We start from the raw sequence: 20,155 nt of genomic DNA, 5'->3' as shown, positions 1-20,155 counted from the left end.
TTAATTTAGTTTGTAAGTCCATCAAACTTTACGGAATCGGCAGGCCCATGTGATTTCTGGATTCGTCTTTAAACAGAGCAACTTGGGGAAAAAGCTTTTTCAACTGGTGTGTTTGATATAGGGAGGGTGAGGAGTTTAATTGCACCAAACGCTAAATCCAGAAAGCAGTGGTTTCCTACTGCATCTTTAACAGATTCCTCTTCCAACCAGAACGCATCCATCGTCAGCACCAGGTTTATCACACCAGATCCACCTGCTGCTAAAACTAGTGGACAAACCAGTAATGATGATGATTCGTGGACATGTGTTTAAATAGGTTAACTCAAAAACCGCCAATCTGACTCCAAACCAGCCAAAATGATCTCCACCCCCCCAAAGCAATTTTTACCCTAAAAATCAAAATTAAAACTACCCAGTTGGGCCGTAAACCGTCCAATCTGGCAACATTGCTCTGCTCAGTCATTACTTCTCTTCCAAATACCAGTGAGACTCTGGTTAAGAACGAGCCGTGGCACCCTCTAACCAACGGAGGTAACACTAACAGAAATGTATGTTTTTGAATGCTATCAATTTTTAACATATTAAACCAGTAATTGACAATTAAATATAAGTCCCTTTTTAATTTATATCCCTTATTTTTTCTCACAATTTTACAATTTTAATCTCATTTGCCTAATTTTGTGACTTTATTTTTGCATTAATAAAAAATATATATATCTCTTAGTATGGCCCTTCAACTCCATCATACTCCTAGACGTTCTCAGCAACACAAAATATGAGTATCACGGAAAGTGTAGGTGTGATGCTCTAGCTTCAACTATGCATTCTTACCACAGTAATATCTTTACAGCACTGTTTGGACAATAACTTTCATTTTCATTGGCACCAATTTTATTCATGATATATATTATTTTTTTTAGCTAAGATGACACGGCTTCTGAAAAAGTAAAACACATAGCCTAACAGGGTTGGGGGGGGATCTAAAGGAGACCCTAGAGAAGTCAAAGTAAAAAGCATCGCCTGTATATAAAAAAGAAAAAAGAAAAAAAAGAAACAGGAACATCAAACACATTTAAAGCAGGAGAGCTGGCAGACAGGTACATAGCTAAAAACATTACAGGTTTAGAGGTTGCTTTTCAGTTTAGTTGAAACTGAGCTCATTAAGAAGACGGTGGTGGTTAGAAGTGTGCAGCTGGTTGTTAGCTTCTAAATGCACACAGCATTGGTGAATAGACAACTAAAAATATTGTTTAACGGCTCCTTTTTTTACTGAACTAAGCTTATATATTCTGAAGCTAATACATTTCTATTACATTTCTGCACAGGCAGTGCAGCTGCTATCTTTTCTTTAAAGATCCAGCTTTGCGGTGGGTTTCCTCTGCAGCTTTTGAAGCAGTGTTTGTCTGATATGCAGCCATATGCTTCTTCCTCTGTATCCAGGTTCTTTGACAATGAAATCCCTCTGAGAATCATAACTCTAAATTAGATTATCGGTGTAACAGGACAGTTATTGACTTCAGGATGTGTACTCTAGTTCTGAAGAATCGCTGTAATGAAGGAAAGACGGTATCTGTGAGCAGAGAGGCAAATGGGCAGACATCCAGCTCTTTACAGGACTGAGGCTCCAGACTGCTTAATTAGAGTCCCTTCCCCCAGGAGTATTTAGGCTGATGGTCTCGCAGCCCAGCCATGCTTCAGACAGCGCAGCAGGCGGGAGGAGCCACAAAGATGGACTGATCCAGAAATCCTGAAACGATTGTCCTCTGCACTTCATGTTTTACTGTATATATTTTATACATCTCCAAAAAGTACATGAGTTCTTTATTTACTAGTCTGAATACTGCATTGCATGAGTTAAATCTAAATTAGAGTATTAGGATCATGTTGACAATTATAAAAACAAAAACCACTTTAAAAAAAGTTAAATACTAGCAAATCATTATTCTGTTTCCTGTTGCAGGGATTTGATTTCTGAATATTTATTGTAACCTTACTGCGATGTCAGACAAAAATAATAGAAATTGAATTTAACTGCACTGCTGCCATGCAGACACCGTGCATGCTACTATTGGCTTTAAATGTTATGCATTTGCTGTGCAGATCCATGCAGGATGACGTGGAGTGGAAGCTGTATAAATTAGAAGTTACATTAAAAGTACAAAAAAGAGTTAGAGATACCAAATCAGGCTTTATACATGTGCTTAAAAATATTTTATACACCTTTGCAGGTATTGTGGAAGTACCTTAGATGGGTCAGAGATCTCAGTCATATAATAACATCAACCTAAAACAGCTTTTAAATTCAGAGTTTGATCCAGTTCATAATTAATATTACAAACCAAGTTCAATCAGATATTTTTAAAGTGTTCTGGATTTCTGTAATAGCAAAAAAAAAAAAAAAAAAACTTTGTTCAATCAACAAAGTTAGTAACATTTAGACAGAGTGGTTTTAATCATTAGAGCAGTGCTTTTAGTGGCCCGGTATGGAACGGTAACCTCTAAATTTGACCCTGAAGCTTCCTAGGAGGTTTTTTAATAAGATCTATTTCTTTGACCAAAACACCTGCCGTACATTCATATGTCTGTAGGTTTTTTAGATTGTTGGTTTTTGGATGAAAATAAAAGATCCCACCTGTAACGTTAACCTGGCTCCAAAATGACTGAAACGAAGTGGAGCGAATTTGACTTACAACACCAGCACTCCGAACAGTCCTTCACTACACAACTTAGCATTAGCAAATCTAAAGAAAGCTGCAAAAACACCTGTGACATATTTTCAGTGAAAAGGCATTATCAGCGGCGGTGCTAGTCATTTCGGAGCCTTGAGCATATATGTGATGTAGTGCCCCCACCTGGAAATAGAAAATAATACAGTATTTGTCAATTCTTTCCCTTTTTTTTCCGAAATAACCTCTTCATATTAATGTTTTAGAAACTGCTTCAATAGATAAGAGAAATTAAAATCCTGAAATTACATAAATTTTGCACTATTAATGTTGCAGAAACTTTTGCAGAAAATAACCATGTATTACCTATCATGGAGGAAAATTAACTAAGACAGCAGATCTAAAGATATATAAAAATGAGAAAATTAAAAAAGCAAAATGAAGTAAACGCAACCATAGGACTAATTCCATAAAAGTTTTAAAAAAACAATCCACTGGACTTGGTTTCCAAGGTTTGAAGACATTTCGCTTCCCGTCCAGGAATCTTTCTCAATTCAAATGTCTGGATTCACAGTGAATGACTGAATGAATTTGAATGACTGGACCTGGATGACTGAGAATCTTCATCAGCATAGGACTAATTTTAATTGAATTTAAATTATTTATTTGAATGAGACGCTGCAATTAATGGACATACATTAAAATCAACATGAATGTAAACATGCCAGAATGTAGCCAAAGGTTAATTTCCATCCGTTTACCCCATGTGCAGGGGTTATACGTTATAAAACAATAAAACTGATAAACCTTTATTTATTAAAAAGGGGTCAGTTATACATCGCATTTGCACCACAACATACAACACAAATAAATATCTTAACATACATTTAAAAGTTAAGATTCAGCCAAAAGTATGATATGGCTTAAGTTACATGGGTTCGTTGAGGCCAGGACTAATACTGAAAATAGATATATTTTACAGAAGGAAGTAGTGATACAATTATTGAAATTTTTGTGAAAGATATCTATGATGAATAAAGGAGGTCTGTGACTTTAAGACCTGTGAAGATGCACGCATGCTCACAGGGTTGTATGTAGTTGAAGTCTGTGTTGACACCAGCATGAAGCGCGGTAGAAGTTCAGCTTCTGTTAAACGTCTGAGTGGTCCTTTCTGTTGCACACAACCAGAGTGAATTAGCCACAATATTACATTATCTATTCTTTATGTTATTAATTATCTTTTATTTTATGTCTTAGTTTTGTTATGTATTTCTTTTTATTTCCATTGTAAACATCATAAGTTAATGAAAGTGGGTTCATGACAATAAATTTATAGATTTGACTTAGAACTGGCTTTGTGCTTTCCGCCTTTTTATTTATATAGAATAAAACTATTTATCCATAGATCATCACAAAGATCTGTATCTGTCACATATTTGTATGGTATTAAGGAGAGTACCAGAACTAGGGATGTAAATAATAATCGTTTTGTATCGATCCATCGATCCAACGGCCGACGATCCGATGCATCGACAAGTCCGCAAGAGTATCGATTCATGTTTTTTTTTTTTTGCTCCGTTTTATTTTTATCCATTTGCTCTTGGACGTGATTCTGACTCCCGTGCTGCAGTGGCGGTTAAATATTTTGCCCTCCTACCTCGCTTCCTTTAGCCACTACCCTCTTTCCGCTGCACACACACACACTCAAACAGTAGGCAAGACAGACATGGCTGATTCTGGAGTATCGAAAATAAATTGTTGGGTAGGGAAATTGATACTGAATCGAATCACCATGATGGGTGTGATTTAAACCCCTAACCAGGACTTATTGTTTATTCATGTTTGATTTGTAAGACCTCAGGATACCAACATGGGTTGGAATTTGCTTTGACTGGCGTCGCTCTGAGGCTGTTTGGGATGACCTAGAGAACAGAGCTGAACTTTGTTTCTAAGAAAGGTTGTTATAGGAGACATATTACGACTCAGATTTCCTGATGGAATTGTTACCAACAGTAACTGCAAAGAAACATTGTGAGATCATGGTGCTTTGGTTTTCTCTTCTCTTTAATGACCATTAAAAATTCAGAAGCAGGTAGGATAAGTTTGTATCTGCTTCAGGTCCTTCTTTAGCTTAGGGCCTGACGTCTTCTATTACATCCTCTGTTATTAATAATTTTTTAAACATGTTTATCAGTTGTTTTTGTCTAGTTCTATATCATGAGTTATTCTCTTAGCTGTCGTAGTGCTTGACCTCTAGGAGGGACTTTATATAGGCAGAAAAGTTGTGATTCCAGGGATCGCTGTAACTAGAGCATCAGAGTCCTAAAAATATTTTTCTTACCCAGATGCATTTTCTTCCAGAGCAGACCTGCAGTAGAGGACATTCAAGGTTTTCTGTAAGTGCATTTTAAGTGCATATCTTACAATAGTTCATAACAACTTTCAAGTAAATTTAAGAGCATATTCACATAATGCAATGTCTGATCAGACAGAATGTGAAAATTAAAGGGAACCATCGATTTTTAAGTTCAGTCTTCAGATTTACCTTCCTCCAGCCCAGCTTCAGGATGGTAGGCAAAATGCAGTGGGTCTAACGATGGGTGATAATTGAAGATAAATGAAACCATATTATAAACCTATATTTATAAATATGGAGCTCCTCTAAGTAGCTCCCTTGTAATCACATTTAAAGTTGGGAACAAAATACAGGACAAAAATTCTAATCAAACTGACTTAATTAGTTTAACTTTGTTTTCATCAAGACACCTGAGCTGCTTTGATGAGCTCCAATAGATCAGTGTGGAAAACAGCTGATCCCAGGCTGTTCTCTACATCCAGTCTCTTCTTCTGCTTGGTTTGATTTGTCACAGTTGAAGGTGAACTCAAACATATTAGAATAACTTTTTGGTTGATAAAAGCTTGTTTAATTTTTTTGTTTGGTCCTCAGAAAGCATAACAGATTCCAGCCCTATCTTATTTTACTACCTATGACTGATTTCTTAGGTAGTAAAATGCACATTAAGAAATCAGTTATCCTCCTGTGGACCCATCCTCCCCAGAGGGATCCGTAGGGGTCGGGTTCAAAGAGGTCTGGGTGGCGGTCGAGTTGGGCTGGGTTGGTCATGCTCATTGCCTCCTATCTCAGTTGTCACATTCTGGAGTTCATCCCGGTGAATGAGAGGGTTGCGTCCCTACGCCTTCGGGTTATGGACAGGTCTCTCACCATTGTGTCAGCCTATGGGCCTAACATCGGAGCAGAGTACCTGGCCTTCTTGGAGTGCTTGGAAGGGGTACTGGATGGTCCTCCAACTGGGGACCCCATTTTTCTACTGGGGACTTCAACAACCACGTGGGCATTAACAGTAGGACCTGGACAAGGGTGATCGGTAGGAATGACCTCTCCGATATGAACCCGAGATGTGATCTCTTATTGGACTTCTGTGCTAATCACAGTTTATCCACAATAAACACCATATTCAAGTACAAGGAAGTCCATAAGTGCTCGTGGCACCAGGACACCATAGACCGGAGGTCGATGATCGACTTTGTAGTTGTGTCATCTGATTTCTGGTCATGTGTCTCCGAGAATCCGGTGAAGGGAGAGGCTGAGCTGTACAGTAAACCGATCACCACCTGATGGTGACCTGGATCCGCTGGCAGGGGAGGAAGCCCGTCAGACTTGGCACGACTAAGTGTGTTTTGAAGGTCCGTTGGGAATGTCTGGTGGACCTCTCTGTTAGTGCGGTCTTTAACTCCCACCTCCGGAGTTTCTCCCAGATCCCGAGGGAGGTTGGAGACATGGAGTCAGAGTGGTCTATGTTCTCCTCCTCTATTGTCGAGGCGGTCATTCGTAGCTGTGGCTGTAAGGTCTCTGGTGCCTGTTGTGTTGGCATTCCCCGAACCCAGTGGTGGCGCCTAGAATGAAGGGATGCCGTCAAGCTCAAGAAGGGGACCTACCTGGCCTTGTTAGCTAGTGGGACTCCTGACAGGTACCGGCAGGCAAAGCATACTGCAGCTCGTGCAGTCGCAGAGGCAAAAACTCTGGTCTGGGAGGAGTTCGGAGAGGCCATGGAGGAGGACTGTAGGTCGGCCTCAAAAGTGTTCTGGCAAAGTGTCCGCTGCCTTAGGAGAGGGAAGCAGTGTTGCACCAACACTGTTTAACCTGTGTAAACAGTGTTGTTGAACCAAGCACCAAGAAGCACCAAGAAGACTTAAACAGAACCAAAAAAACTGAAGTCATGACACTTAAATCAAAAAGACTTGCTCTTAATTTAAGAAAAAATTGACACTTTTTGATATTTTGTTGTTTTAGACCCTATAAAGAATTTTTTTGTTTATAATGTCAAATTTGAAATAGTGAATATGATTGAATAAGATCATTTCCTTAGGACAATACTGTTCTTTTTATTTCAAGAAGAAAATAGAAACTCCACCAGAAACCTTTTCTGCTTACATTCTGTATTATACAGACATCATAACTTGTTTCACTGATACATACAATTACATTTGTATTAGTGATTCATTTTTTCAATCTAGATTGATCTCACTTAGATTAAAATCGCTCATTTGAATTCTGCCATAGGCATTCATATGTGTGTGCTACCTCCAGAATTTAAAATACTTTTTTTTGTTTGCAAAATCACACGGAATTTCATCTTCATTCTTAAGATTGTGTGTTTTTGCTGCACAAAAAAAAAGTCCCACTTCCAGTTATAGCATCCATACATAAGAAATATAAAAACATTAAGAATATGTTTAAAAGTTCCCTTTTCGTTCAATTTTCAATTTGTTTACTCATCAGTTTGTGAGAGGAGAGGTATTACTTGGCGTAACACCTGTTCCGTCGTCTTTATAGCTGCATCCATGTCAGCACATCACGTTCACAATACAACTAAAAACTTTGGAAGACTGATTCGTTTACAATTTTTATATAATTACTGCTCTAAGTGGGTCGCTCTGTCAGCTAAAGGCATGTTTTAGATGTTCTATACTCGATTTAATGATTAACCGATTACTAAATTAGTATATGATTATTTCAATAATCGATTAATTAATCAATCCAATTAATTGCTTTAGCCCTAAAACTCACCATGACAAATTCTAAAACTTGAGATAAATTTCAAATCCGAAAGTGTCTTCAGGAACTAAAGTCCTACGTTGGGCCTGCTGCTACTCCCTCATGCCGCTCTGTTTCACCTACATGCGTTTTTACTGCTGTGTGGCACTATTGACTCCGCTATAGCGGCACAGGTAGCGGCTCCTACACATACAGAGCTGCACCCTGAACATGTGCTCCACTGTTTGATCACAGCTGACGTTTTTTCCTCTCAAATCCATCGGCGGAAACATCTGATTTGGAAATCATATAATAGTCTAAAAAAAAAGTTTTATTTTTAAGAAGATTTTAACCATATTTCCCACAACTGCTCATTTTAGTGATCTGACTACAGTATTTTCTCAGTGTTATTTTTCCATACATCAGTTTTTCATTTTTAAGAAAAGGGTCTCTCTGGCATTTTAATTTTAACTGCAACTACCTAAGAACCTGCACAGTATATAACATTTTTTATTGGCACTTCATTGTTAGCAAACATAGAAACGATCCAGCAGAAGACCCAAGTCATGAATTATCCCTCCGTCCCCATTAGGATAATGAGAGTACTGATTTATTTCCTTTCTATGTGCTGATCGTGTATGGATGATCTGCCAAGGACTTTTGTTTTCACTCAATTCAAAGCATTGATTGTTCTGAACTTACATACTTTAGCTAAAGAAAAATGTGATAAATGTCAGTTGAATGTCCATGAAAGAATACAGTCAGCATTTATTGATCAAGGATTTAGCGTCAGCTTTTACTGACCAAACCACGATGCATGAAATTCATTTGATTTCCATTTAATCAGTGAATTGCAGCAGTAGCAGCTTGCAGACCCTAACATGAAGCATTAAATAAAACTGCTTTGTTTGCACAATGAAACAAAAAAAAAATACCTTATTTTGATCTTACAATATTTTGCAGCAATAAGGCTTTATTTTCTGTAAATAGAATGCTCTTTACAGAGCTTGTTTCTCATGTAGAAGTATCTCACTGCACTGTCACTAGGATATGTAACCCGTCTCCAGGCGCTGCAGCTTCATTAAATGTCCCTTTGGTCACTGCGACTCTCCTCTCACATGACTGGAAAGCAAATCAAAAGCTTCTTGAAGACATTCTGTGAAAACAATAAGTCAGAGGAAGTGCCGGAAATGTGTGCATGTGTTGAAATGTTATGAGGTGCAGCTTCTAAATTGGAGCCTGTTGAAGCACAATGAAATCAGTTTGTATCTGCAAGAGAGGTAATTGGATTTATTGTTGAAATTGCTCAAAGCTATAAAGCTGTCGGGGGTTCAGCCTTGGAGCATCAAGGACGCTCCCCCTCTAGAGACTGTTCTGTGACTCTGAGGAGAGGATAAATAAAGGGCTTTAGGGTGTGTGGGGGGAAACAAACTGCCTTGGGTATGAAGACGCTGAAGGTGAGAGTGTGCCTCCTAAAGCATATTCATACTCCTTGCCTATTTTTGGATTTAATCTGCTGGAATTTTATGTTGCACATTCTTTTATTTAGCAGATTATCACGCATTAAACGAGCTATCACCTGGAAATCTTTTTTTTTTCATGTTAAAAAGTGTGTTGGTGTTGGGCTTCAGTTAAAACCGAAGCGTGAAAGTGTCTTTTTTTTATGTATGCTCGTTCAAACCAAAAAAATAAACAAGAAGACACTCTTCACAAAATACAATTTTGGTTCAGCCCTTAAATGGTGCTAAGATTTGTCTGCTTTGCTATCAATTTAACTGTCTGTTATTACAAAGCATGCTTCAGTTTAGTCTAAGGGAAGCTGACTTTTTTGTACGTTTGTGTAATTTCTTTGGAAGTCCTGGAACAAATTTTCAAGAAATTACACAAACACACTCATCATGCTTCAAATGGCCCAAACAACAGCCATACATGACAAAAGACTGCAACAACCTATTTTCATTGGATTTGTAATGTGCTCAGGAGGAAGGACCTCCATGTTGCTGAAAACATCGGAGCTCCCACTGCACATTGCTCTGGTGCGAGGCAACAGTTTATAAAGACTTACGGCGGTCCGTTTTACGAAGCAGGTTTACTGAAAACTTTTATGTTTTTTTAAACCTGAAATCAGGGAAATTCTGAGTTTTCCGTTTTAAGCAAAAAACATAAGCACAACATAGAGTTTCCTCAATCCCTGCGTCTGTTACCGCAGTAACATTCTGCCTAGAGCTCACCTGGTCAGCAGCAGGTTTTCTTCAGTAAACTCAGAGTGCCCTCTGTCTCCACCCTCCTTACAGCCAATCATGCTTTTTTATTACAAACACCTCTCACTCAGGCATTGTGTGGCTTTGCAGGTGAAACAGACTGAGTAAAAAACTTTTCTCAGTGAGTAAATACCATAAATCAATATATGAAATAACAGAAATCTAAATTTTCTGACCTCACATGTTATATAATTTTGAATATCAGTAAAATGAAGACTTTTAGTTTTATTCTTTAAAGGAGTCATAGAATGATTCTATAGGGTATTTGGTGCTGGTCCTTAAGGTCTCTGAATAAAGTGTGTAACATTTTTGTGCTGAAAATTGCATGTTTGCTGTCCTATGAGCCCTAATGCAAGCCTGGTTAAGAGCCCCAGAATTAAAGGACAGGTTTTCTTCCTTTTATCGTATGCTCATGAATATTTAGATGAGCTTTGCGCTGATTGGTTGCTTTACAACAAGCGAAGCTGTTGAGCAAAGACGCATCATAGCAACAAGCATTCACTCACTGAAAAATCCAATTGTTGATATGGTAGAGTGACCAGACGTCCTCTTTTTCCCGGACATGTCCTACTTTTCATACCTAAAAAAGGGGATTTCAAAATTGTCCGGGATTTTGGTCAACTACAGTGCAACACACCGTGTTCTTTTCTCTCACAGACAGAGTGGACACATTTTGTTGTATTAATTTTGTAGTTTTCTCAGGCAGACATGCAGCTATCAATACATATCGTTTTGCAAAATGCCTTTTTTTTTTTTTTGCTGAGTTCTGTCCATCAGAACTCAGCAAATACCAGACTTTCTTAAGACAAAATCCAAATCACAACTTATTCTACCGCCATTCTTTTTACCGATGTGAAAGGAAGGACATTTTCTGACCTTTACATAAATACTTTCCTATCCGTGACTTTCACTTTTACTAAAGTAATTTTCTGTTAGATGTTTTTACTTTTTATTTTTTGAGTACTTTATACACATATGTGGTTTTGATAAAGTTAGAGTTCCCTGGCAGTATGTTAAAAATTTAAAGCGGGATGAGTACTTTCTCTGTTTTTTGCAACAACTTCATCACCCTGGAAAAAAAGGGAGAAAATGTTTCCACCCTCAGAGAGTCTTTTAAAGCCTTTGTACTCTGCAACATGGATAAGAAAGGGTTTTTTTTGTTTTTTTTTTACCAGAGCTGAAGCTTGAAGAAATCTTGCAGTATTCATCCTCCTACAGGTGATTTCGTAATGTTAAGGTTTAATTAAGTCTAATGTTTGACTGAGGCAGGTGGAGAACAGAGAAGCAGACTGCAGAAAGAGAGAGGGAGGCCTGCCAGAGCCTTGACCTTATTTTACATGTTGAAGTTAATGGGAAGGAACAAGCACTGTCATTGTGGTTTCTCCACACTCTGCATGGGCCCATATAGCTCACACATACACAACCTGCCCCTGTGTATGCTGCTTTGAAAAATGCTTTGTTTTCTCTGTTCAGGTGAATGAAAATCGTGTAAATATTCTGCAGCTCATTGTGTGTCTTCTTCTGCACACTGAAGGTGGTGACCTCAGGGAAGAACACCAGAGGATACCACTATATCCTAGCCAACCTGGTAAGATCTAACAAAGATTCAACGCATGACAAAAATAATAAAAAACACCAAAAAGAAGTTCTTAGTGTGATGCAATTCAGCGAAGAGAGGTGTAACCCCTTACAGGGAACTCAGTTCCCATGATGTCAGAGCTAACTGAGTTTTTAACTTTCTTCCTCTCTTATGAGTCAGTTGTTTTTTTTTTTTTTTTTGCTCTCAGGGGTTTTCCAACATGAGTCTGGACGGGGTCTTTTCTGGTGGGGCCAACATTACCGGCTTCCAGATCATCAACCCAGACAGCCCCATCGTGCAGCAGTTCCTCCAGCGGTGGGAGCGCTTGGATGAAAGAGAATTTCCAGAAGCCAAAAACACCCCGCTGAAGGTCAATAAGGCATAGCTGCCGATACTGCAGTTGGTTTTTATTCACTAATCTACTGCTAAACTTACAGCTCTGAAGTTTTAAAGTAGCTCTCATAAATTTTACTGAACACTAAATAAATAAATACATAGTGAAGTAATGAAATGTCAATGTGAATATTTTATTTAAAAAATGGATATTTAATTATTATGTTTCATATTTCCTAATTTAATGGTTCATTTAATTGTTTAATGATACATTGAAGAAATAGATGTTGGGTTTAATTAATCAGGTAAAAAGGGATAGTTGGGCTCTTGGCTGCTTCTCTGGTTAATGCTTTCTTTGCACAGCTTCAGACTGTCAGGTTAAAATGCCAGGTTTCTGTAGTAAAAAAAAAAAAGCCTAAAACATGACATGCTTTATACTGTGTTTAAATGACTTACAGTGGGTCCTGTATATTTGTTAGGATGCTTCATATTATATTTCAGAGTAATCATGCTAAAAAGACGAATTCCAGTTGTAAACAACTTTATAAGTCACGTTTTCATTTCTTCTCACAGTTAAGCTCCCAGGCGATGGTCTTTCAGATCCTGTGGTTATAATTAATGGGTGGATGAATACATATATATTATGTTGTAGTGGTAACATCATGTTGGCTCTCTGCTGCCTAATGCCTTCCTTCAAAGCTGTCTTTGGCTCTTTTTCACAGTACACATCAGCTCTAACACATGATGCCATCCTTGTGATCGCGGAGGCCTTTCGGTATCTTCGGCGCCAGCGAGTAGATGTTTCACGCAGAGGAAGTGCAGGGGACTGCCTCGCCAACCCCGCTGTGCCTTGGAGCCAAGGCATTGACATAGAAAGGGCACTCAAAATGGTAGGACTATAGGAAAGGCCTGCTTTATCCTAATTTAACACATGTTCTAAATTTATACATCTTAATCAGTTTTGTTTGCTATGTAGTTGATTTTATTTAGTGCCATTTTCTTTCCAGTCCCTCCTGTTAATATAAAGTTGTTATTGTTCTGCTAGAAATTTGAACAAAGACTCTGAGCTATCGAGAACATTCTCTGCCAAACAGTTTGCCTTCTTGCTGTTTGCTCGAAGCAGGTGTTATAATTGTTTTCTCGGCACCACGGCAGGTCCAAGTTCCAGGTATGACAGGAAACATCCAGTTTGACACATTTGGGCGGCGGTCTAATTACACAATTGACGTGTATGAGATGAAACCCAAGGGTCCCAGGAGGGTAAGTGAGCATGCAGCCTTGAAAACAGTTTAATTAATTAATGAATCCTAAATTAGTTTTTTTTATCTGCAGAGCCAACATATGATAGAACTATCAGCACAGTGTGCATTGAGTCATGAATACAGACAGACACAGTGCATCGCTCTATGGTTCAGTTCCTTACTGGCTGAACAGATGCTGACTGTAGCTCAGTCTTGCAAATCCAACTTGTGTCACTTGAGCTCCAGTTTTCTCAGAGATCTTGATCTGGAAATTATCCTTTCAGTTGATAATGACAGCCTAGAGTTTAAGAAAAAATAAAACTTTAAGCTTACCCTTTCACACTAACATGTTTTTCTTTAACCACTTTTAGTCTTTATATATATATTGTTTTTTGTTTTGATAAGCTTACTTTTCAATGTTGTACAGCAATTCCTTACATAAAAAATTTCAAAATCCTTTTTTTAATCAAGACTTTAAATTAATAAAGGAACTCATTATTATTTCTGTGCCAACAGAAATAATAATATCTGTTGGCACAGAAATAATAATGAGTTCCTTTATTAATTTAATTAAGTTAGAGTCTTTGGAACAACTCTGGATCAAATGTGCAAATAGCCTTAAAGTTAATCAAGCCATTTATGATACTTGTGTAAAAATCTGCTTTCATCTGTCAAATGTCTGTTTATTTTTAAATGAATTTACAGAGCTAGTGACCAACTAAAGAAGCTATACATAGATATTGTTTCCAACTTTAAATGAACATGCCTGTGTAAATTCTCTGTCATGTAGGAAACCACCAAACAGGCTAAAATCGGATGCTATCAGGCGTTGGCTCAATTTTTTCTCTATTAAATGGCCAAACACCTAGCCTGTATATAGCCTGTACTTATATAGCGCCTTTTCAAGTGCGAATACTTGACCAAAGCGCTTTACACTAAATTCAGTCATCCACACACACTGATTGTGGTGAGCTACATTGTAGCCACGGCTGCCCTGGGGATCACTGACAGAAGCGAGGCTGCCGTACACTGGCAAAAGCCAAAGCTCAGAGTTTCCAACCTCAGACTAGATCAATTCAGATTTAAGTTTCTTGCAAAAGGACACAATGTCCCTGAAAGCTGGTGTTCTGTCAGAACAGCACACACTGTCAGATCGGCATACATTGTTCTAATATGTGCACACATGCGCAACAGAGAATTATTCCCACATTGAATTTTACCAGCATTGTACCGACCAGCAAAAACACATTCATTTTAACTTTTAAATACCGGTAAGAAAATCAGTTTTGATTGTACTGTTATTTCTGGGATGTAAAAACGGCCAGATATGATTGAAGGGTCCGGGATGTAGAGAGATGAAAGTATCTATAGATAAAACCACATGAGAATATTAATTTAAAATAAGTAACTTTAGTAGTTAAAAAGTTGTGTGCGGCAATTTAGATTTGGTTACATTTTGTTATCATGCTTAAAATCATAGAAAACATTGGCTGTGGTTTATATTGTGACTTGGAATTCATTTAGGTTGTATAAAAAGTAATCATATGCCAATCTGACAGTGATACCAGAGCCCGATGGAACTGAAAATCCGACGACACCATCGTCCCTATATGTATACAACAGACTTCAGTTCCCCAGAAAAAAAGCAGTGAGTCTTTTATTTGCATCTGAATGGAGTGTGCTTAGTAGGCTGGACCTCCTTGTTGCTTAAAACATCACGACTCCAGCTACAGATTGCTCTACTGCGAGCTGACAGGATTGGCAGACTCCTAGATTGGTGTCAAAACTTTTTCAGAAACAACAAGCGAAAGTCGAGTACCTTCAAATTAAGCCTGTTTTGTGGAAGAACAAATCAACTTTCTGCTTGAGAAAGGAGTTTCCAAGTATTACTGCATATTTAGTCCTAAATTTAACAGATATTTTAATATTTTGTAACAATGCAGACATGAGGCGAGAATCTTAGCTCATATTATCATTCATCTGGAGTTTCTCTAATTTTCCCATAAGCTTGGAAACGTGTCATAGTCCTGGGATTGCTGTAAGGAGCTAGCGAAATAAAAGTCTGCCAGGAGTGGGTGCACTCATTTGGAAAAGCCACTTAGCTTGTTAACTTGACAGCTGTAAAACATGTCAGCACTTGTTAGTTTACATGCTGGACAGCTTCTTCAGAGCTCCGACAGCGCCGTGGACCAATGTTAGGCTGCTACTTACCATGAAATTTTCCCACGCACCCATATTTGATTTCAAAACATATTTTTAGTTAACTTTGCTAAGTTATTATGTTTTATATATTTCTTTAGATGCTTTTGCGTGTGTTTGTAAACACTTGACCAGCCAAAAGGCAAAAACAAGGCTGTCTAACACCGCATGTCACTCAAGATGCTTACTACAGTAGCTCCATGACCCTAGAGTCCCTGCAGAAGCTGACAGCTAAAGGGAGCGGCCCCATAATGTCTGTGTAGCTCAGCTCACAAGGCTGCATTCATCTGCAGCCCCCCATGTCTCGTCTCAGTGTGAGACAATCTGCAGTGTGTTATTGCCACCAGAACAGAGAGGCTGAAAGAAATCAGTGTGGCTGAAATAAACAATGCAGCTGCTGGACTCGTCTCGGGGTAAGAAGGATCAGTTTAATGTGCATTGATGCCTCCTGTTGAATTCTATCATTAGTTAAAAAAAAAAAAAAGGATCACTGAATTTGCTGTGCAAGGCATTTATTTAATTATCATTTTCACCTCTTGGTTTTTTTCCCCCCACTGGTATAATTTTATTCATGTTTTATTGCTTTAGTGGAGCTGGTTTCTTGTTATGTAAGAGAACATTTGCTGAGCCAGGAATAGATTACTCCTACTCTGCTGAAGTGTAGCCCAGGTGAAGTGAGAAGCGCAGCAACAAGCTTTTTATTAAATCATAAATCAGGGAAAACCAAACTGTCTCCAGCTGTACAGATTAAACAGAGCCACACTTTACATGCTTGGAGGTTGTACCTGTCCAAGTAGGCATGCGCTGGTTTGAGAGTCTAACAAGATGATAACCTTTAATAATACCAACTATCCTGGGGTTTTTCAGCATATAGCTGTGATGGTAATTATAATTGTTTATTTACTAATAGATCTTAGTTGATCTTATTGTTAAATGAATCAATATTTTCACTTTTTTTATTGTTCTGTTTCCTGGCTGATCATTTTATATGAAATGATCATGGCTGATCATTTCATATAAAACTAAAGCACAACATTTATTTTTAGTTTAATTGGTATTATAACGTGTTTTGATAACTATTATTTATGATTTATTTGTGTTTAATTTGAATCAGAGAAGTGGGCGTAAATGTAGAATAAACACCAATGTAGTTCATTTTATCATATTATTTTTCTAGTTTCTTTTGATATTCTGCTCTTATAAAGTAACAGAAGTACAAGGAGCCGCTGGTTTTAGCAGGAGCACCACTCTTAAGTTACCACCTTTACATTTAGACCACCTCTGCACAATATTGCCTACTGTAATTACAGTGATATTAAAAAAAGCTTTACAATCACACTACTTTGAGTTCTGCACTATAGCATACAGAGCTTGACCACCAGATAAGTAAGGCTGCCTCATATATTTAGCACTTGTGATGAATACCGTAAGTGTGCACCTCTGTTTTGCACTGATTCAGAAACCTTCAACTCAGCATGCTCGATGCTTGAAAATTTATCTTGACAGCTTGATCTACCTTCTGATTAATTTGGCGGATGAATATATGCTTGCTTGGGTTTACTCACTGAGCATTTTTATCTATTTTTAGAGTTTTGAGCTTTAAATATATATATAAAAAAAAAACAAGATTTCAATTTACAATAGGGTGGAATTAAAGGTGCGCAATTTAAAGCTGTGTCTGACTGTGACTGGTTGTTAAATCAAACGCTTTGCTAATTTGTCAGATGAAGCAGGAGTGTCGAGCTGCATTTATTTAGTTTCCGCATCGTGACTGCCTTTTTGCGACCAGAAATAATTTTTAAATCACTTAATTAATAAACCACTCAATTTTTCACAAATTCAGACAATTTAGCTTTAAAGGAATCCATTGGGATTTTCCTATTACCTGCAAAGGGTATCTGCATGCCATGTAAAAAACTTACTTACAAAAATTATATATGCTTTGCTATATTTTGCCCCCATGGAGGTCGCCATTTTTCACCTGTGCAGTGCATGCTGGGTTGATGATGCAGTTAGGTCCACTTGGGCTGGAACTGAAACACAGGAAGGCTAATATAAGTAGAGCTATTTTTTATTTTACTGCGTTTTAATGGTGTAAACATTGAGGCGACGACACAGTGTTTCCTCAACGTTTACACCAATGTTTTGGATTTTTTTAGGCTTTTTAAGGTTAAAAAAGCCGTCTTATACAGGGAACCAGCCCATGCCTTCTGCAAAATGTCTTTTCCACTTCCTGTGATAACCGTGAACTCTCTGTGTCATTTTTCAGATCGGCTACTGGAATGAGTACGAAAAATTTGTATATATTATGGATCAGCAGGTCACCAACGAGTCCTCTTCTGTGGAAAACCGAACAATTGTGGTCACTACTATTATGGTACTCACTTTCAAAACAGGTTCTAAATGTTTCACCATAAGATTTCTGCCACTCAAGGTCAAGGTGTCCATTGTTGCAATCTGTCCTGGGAGGGTAGAATTATTTTACTTTTCAGTTGCTTTCCATCCACTCACTACATGTTGAAACAGTCGATTCACAAAGAGTGTTTCAACTGTATCCGTGTGGGTGCCAAAGCATTTTGGTTTTTTTATATTACAGTGGGCTGTTGTAGTAGTGACGTCACAATAACGGCTTTGGTAAAGATAACCATAAAGATAAACCTCATCTTATTCACATTCAGTGCGTACGTAAGTAAAACTCTTTCCCTCTCATTAAGTAATCTGTCAGTGACGGTGGTTTTAACATAGCTCTGAAATGCGCCATAGGTAAAGCACGGCGTAGGAGCTTTCTCTGACATAGTCCAGGATCAGGATTAGACTCAGCGCTAGGGAGATTTGCCCCAGGTTAGAAATCATCTGCCATTTTTAAATGTACGATAAGGTACGCCTTATCGTACATTTAAAACCATGGCTCTGTCGTTCCTTCTGACTTTGTCTATTATGTCTACATCTTAGGCAAATTCAGAATGCAGTAGTCATACATTCCCATTTCAGCTTCTGAAAACTCATTGTCATCTCAGCCCAAGTGGAAGTGCTATTCAGAGAGAGAGAGGAAAAGTGTACAGCAGTGTAGTGCCATTGCATTATTGTCTGTCAGGCATGCTTTTGATTTAAACAAAGGCAGTCGTTATTTTAGACACCTCACAGTCATCTCATTGACTTCATTTTCCTTTTACAACATTAAAATGTGTTCAATGAAAGATGATTCTTTCATGTTACTTCATGTGAAACATACGGTAATTGTTTTCACTCAGATAAAACTCTGGAAAACATGTACATGCCACATGAAAAACTAAAACCCTGTTGATTAATACTTCAAGGTGACATTAATTCATCTTTTATGGCTGACATGTTTTACAGTCCAGGGTAAAAAATAAAAATGATAAGATTTTTTTCTTGGAGTCTAAAAAGCAGAGGTGATGTGTGTCTTTTAAACAATATAATTAAGGCAACAAGCAGAACAACGACCATCTTCTCTTAGTGAATGTAATCACAAGTGGTTACTAGTAAATGCAACTTGGGTATCTTTGATGTCACTGACGGTTACTTTATGAACTGGAAATGTGCTCCATTAAGCTTGTCCTGTGTAGCACAGATGCAAACTACATGCAAACCTTTATCCAATCAGAGGTTCCACTCACTTGGATGGACAAAGGTAGCATGACCAAGGCTAACAACCCATTTCCTCGTCCTGCTTGCTCATTCATCCCCTGTCCTCCAGTGATACATCAGAGATGTGTTATTTTCTTTTTCTAATGTGCCCAACATTGGTTTTTCTTCGCTTGCCTTGCATGTCTGCGTGCTTCAGTACGGCTTTACACCCCAGTGTGACCCATGAAGTCTGACCACTGTGGACATGCTTCTTGCTTTCAACTTGAACTTAAAACCATGTCTAATTAACAGGAAGCTCCATATGTGATGTACAAGAAAAACTATATGCAGATGGACGGCAATGACAGATATGAAGGCTACTGTGTCGATTTAGCTTCTGAAATTGCAAAGCATGTGGGCATTAGATATAAGCTGTCCATAGTGCCTGATGGAAAATATGGAGCCAGAGACCCGGAAACCAAGACTTGGAACGGGATGGTGGGCGAACTGGTTTATGGGGTAAGTTTCAGCCCAACTGATTGATTCAACAATTCTTTAAATCCAAATCAAACCAAACAGATACAATGCAAAGATGACATACACTTGGAGATTCAGTTCAGTGGTTTCATTACATGTTCTTTGGTTTCATAAACCATACTTACATTTATATTTACACCCATCGCATTTTATTTTACAGAACAAAGAAATAAAGTTGATTTTAAAACCGTTAAAACCCAAACCCAAGTTAACCATTAGAAAAACTCAAGTGCAATCAGTTGTCTAATAGGTGTTAGCAAAATTTTTATCGGTCAAGAGCAGAGGTGTCAAGTAGCAAAGTACAAATATTTTGTTACCTTACTTAGAAAGAAATGTGTTCTTTTTGCAATAATCTCTACTTTAAAAAATGGTAAATGGCCTGTACTGATATAGCGCCTTTATTCAAGCCAGAAGACTTGACCAAAGCACCCATTCACGCACAGACTGATGGTGGCAAGCTACATTGTAGCCACAGCTGCCCTGGGGCTCACTGACAGAAGCACTGGCGCCACCATCAGTAGACAATGCAGGTGAAGTGTCTTGCCCAAGGACACAACGACACTGAAAGTCGGGGTTTGAACCGTCAATCCTTCGATTTCAGGGCATACTCCTACATCCAACGCCACTCCCACCCACTTTACTAAAAATAGACTCTTTAGTTTTGTTTCATTGGACTCAGTAAGCCCCAAATTGTT

At 38.2% G+C, this 20,155-nt stretch overlaps 1 protein-coding gene across 4 annotated transcripts in view; it reads left to right on the top strand.

The window, feature by feature from the left end:
- gria3 (glutamate receptor, ionotropic, AMPA 3) overlaps window positions 1–20,155 on the top strand; it is a 73,510-nt gene that overhangs the window by 7,442 nt on the left and 45,913 nt on the right. For all 4 annotated transcript variants that reach the window (XR_001482058.1, XM_015399739.1, XM_015399738.1 and 1 more), the window contains exons 2-7: window positions 11,518–11,571; window positions 11,771–11,932; window positions 12,618–12,785; window positions 13,051–13,155; window positions 17,605–17,712; window positions 19,236–19,442. Coding sequence is in view for 3 of the 4 variants with exons in the window: in XM_015399739.1 (XP_015255225.1) it covers window positions 11,518–11,571; window positions 11,771–11,932; window positions 12,618–12,785; window positions 13,051–13,155; window positions 17,605–17,712; window positions 19,236–19,442 (804 nt within the window). In the remaining variant the exon portion in view is untranslated. The remainder of the gene's footprint in view (window positions 1–11,517; window positions 11,572–11,770; window positions 11,933–12,617; window positions 12,786–13,050; window positions 13,156–17,604; window positions 17,713–19,235; window positions 19,443–20,155) is intronic.

This window comes from Cyprinodon variegatus, unplaced genomic scaffold (genome assembly GCF_000732505.1).
Source record: "Cyprinodon variegatus isolate N-32 unplaced genomic scaffold, C_variegatus-1.0 Scaffold1044, whole genome shotgun sequence".
NCBI classification, from domain to species: domain Eukaryota; kingdom Metazoa; phylum Chordata; class Actinopteri; order Cyprinodontiformes; family Cyprinodontidae; genus Cyprinodon; species Cyprinodon variegatus.
The sequence above is the reverse complement of the archived record's forward strand: the minus strand, read 5'-3'. Positions and strand labels throughout refer to the sequence as shown.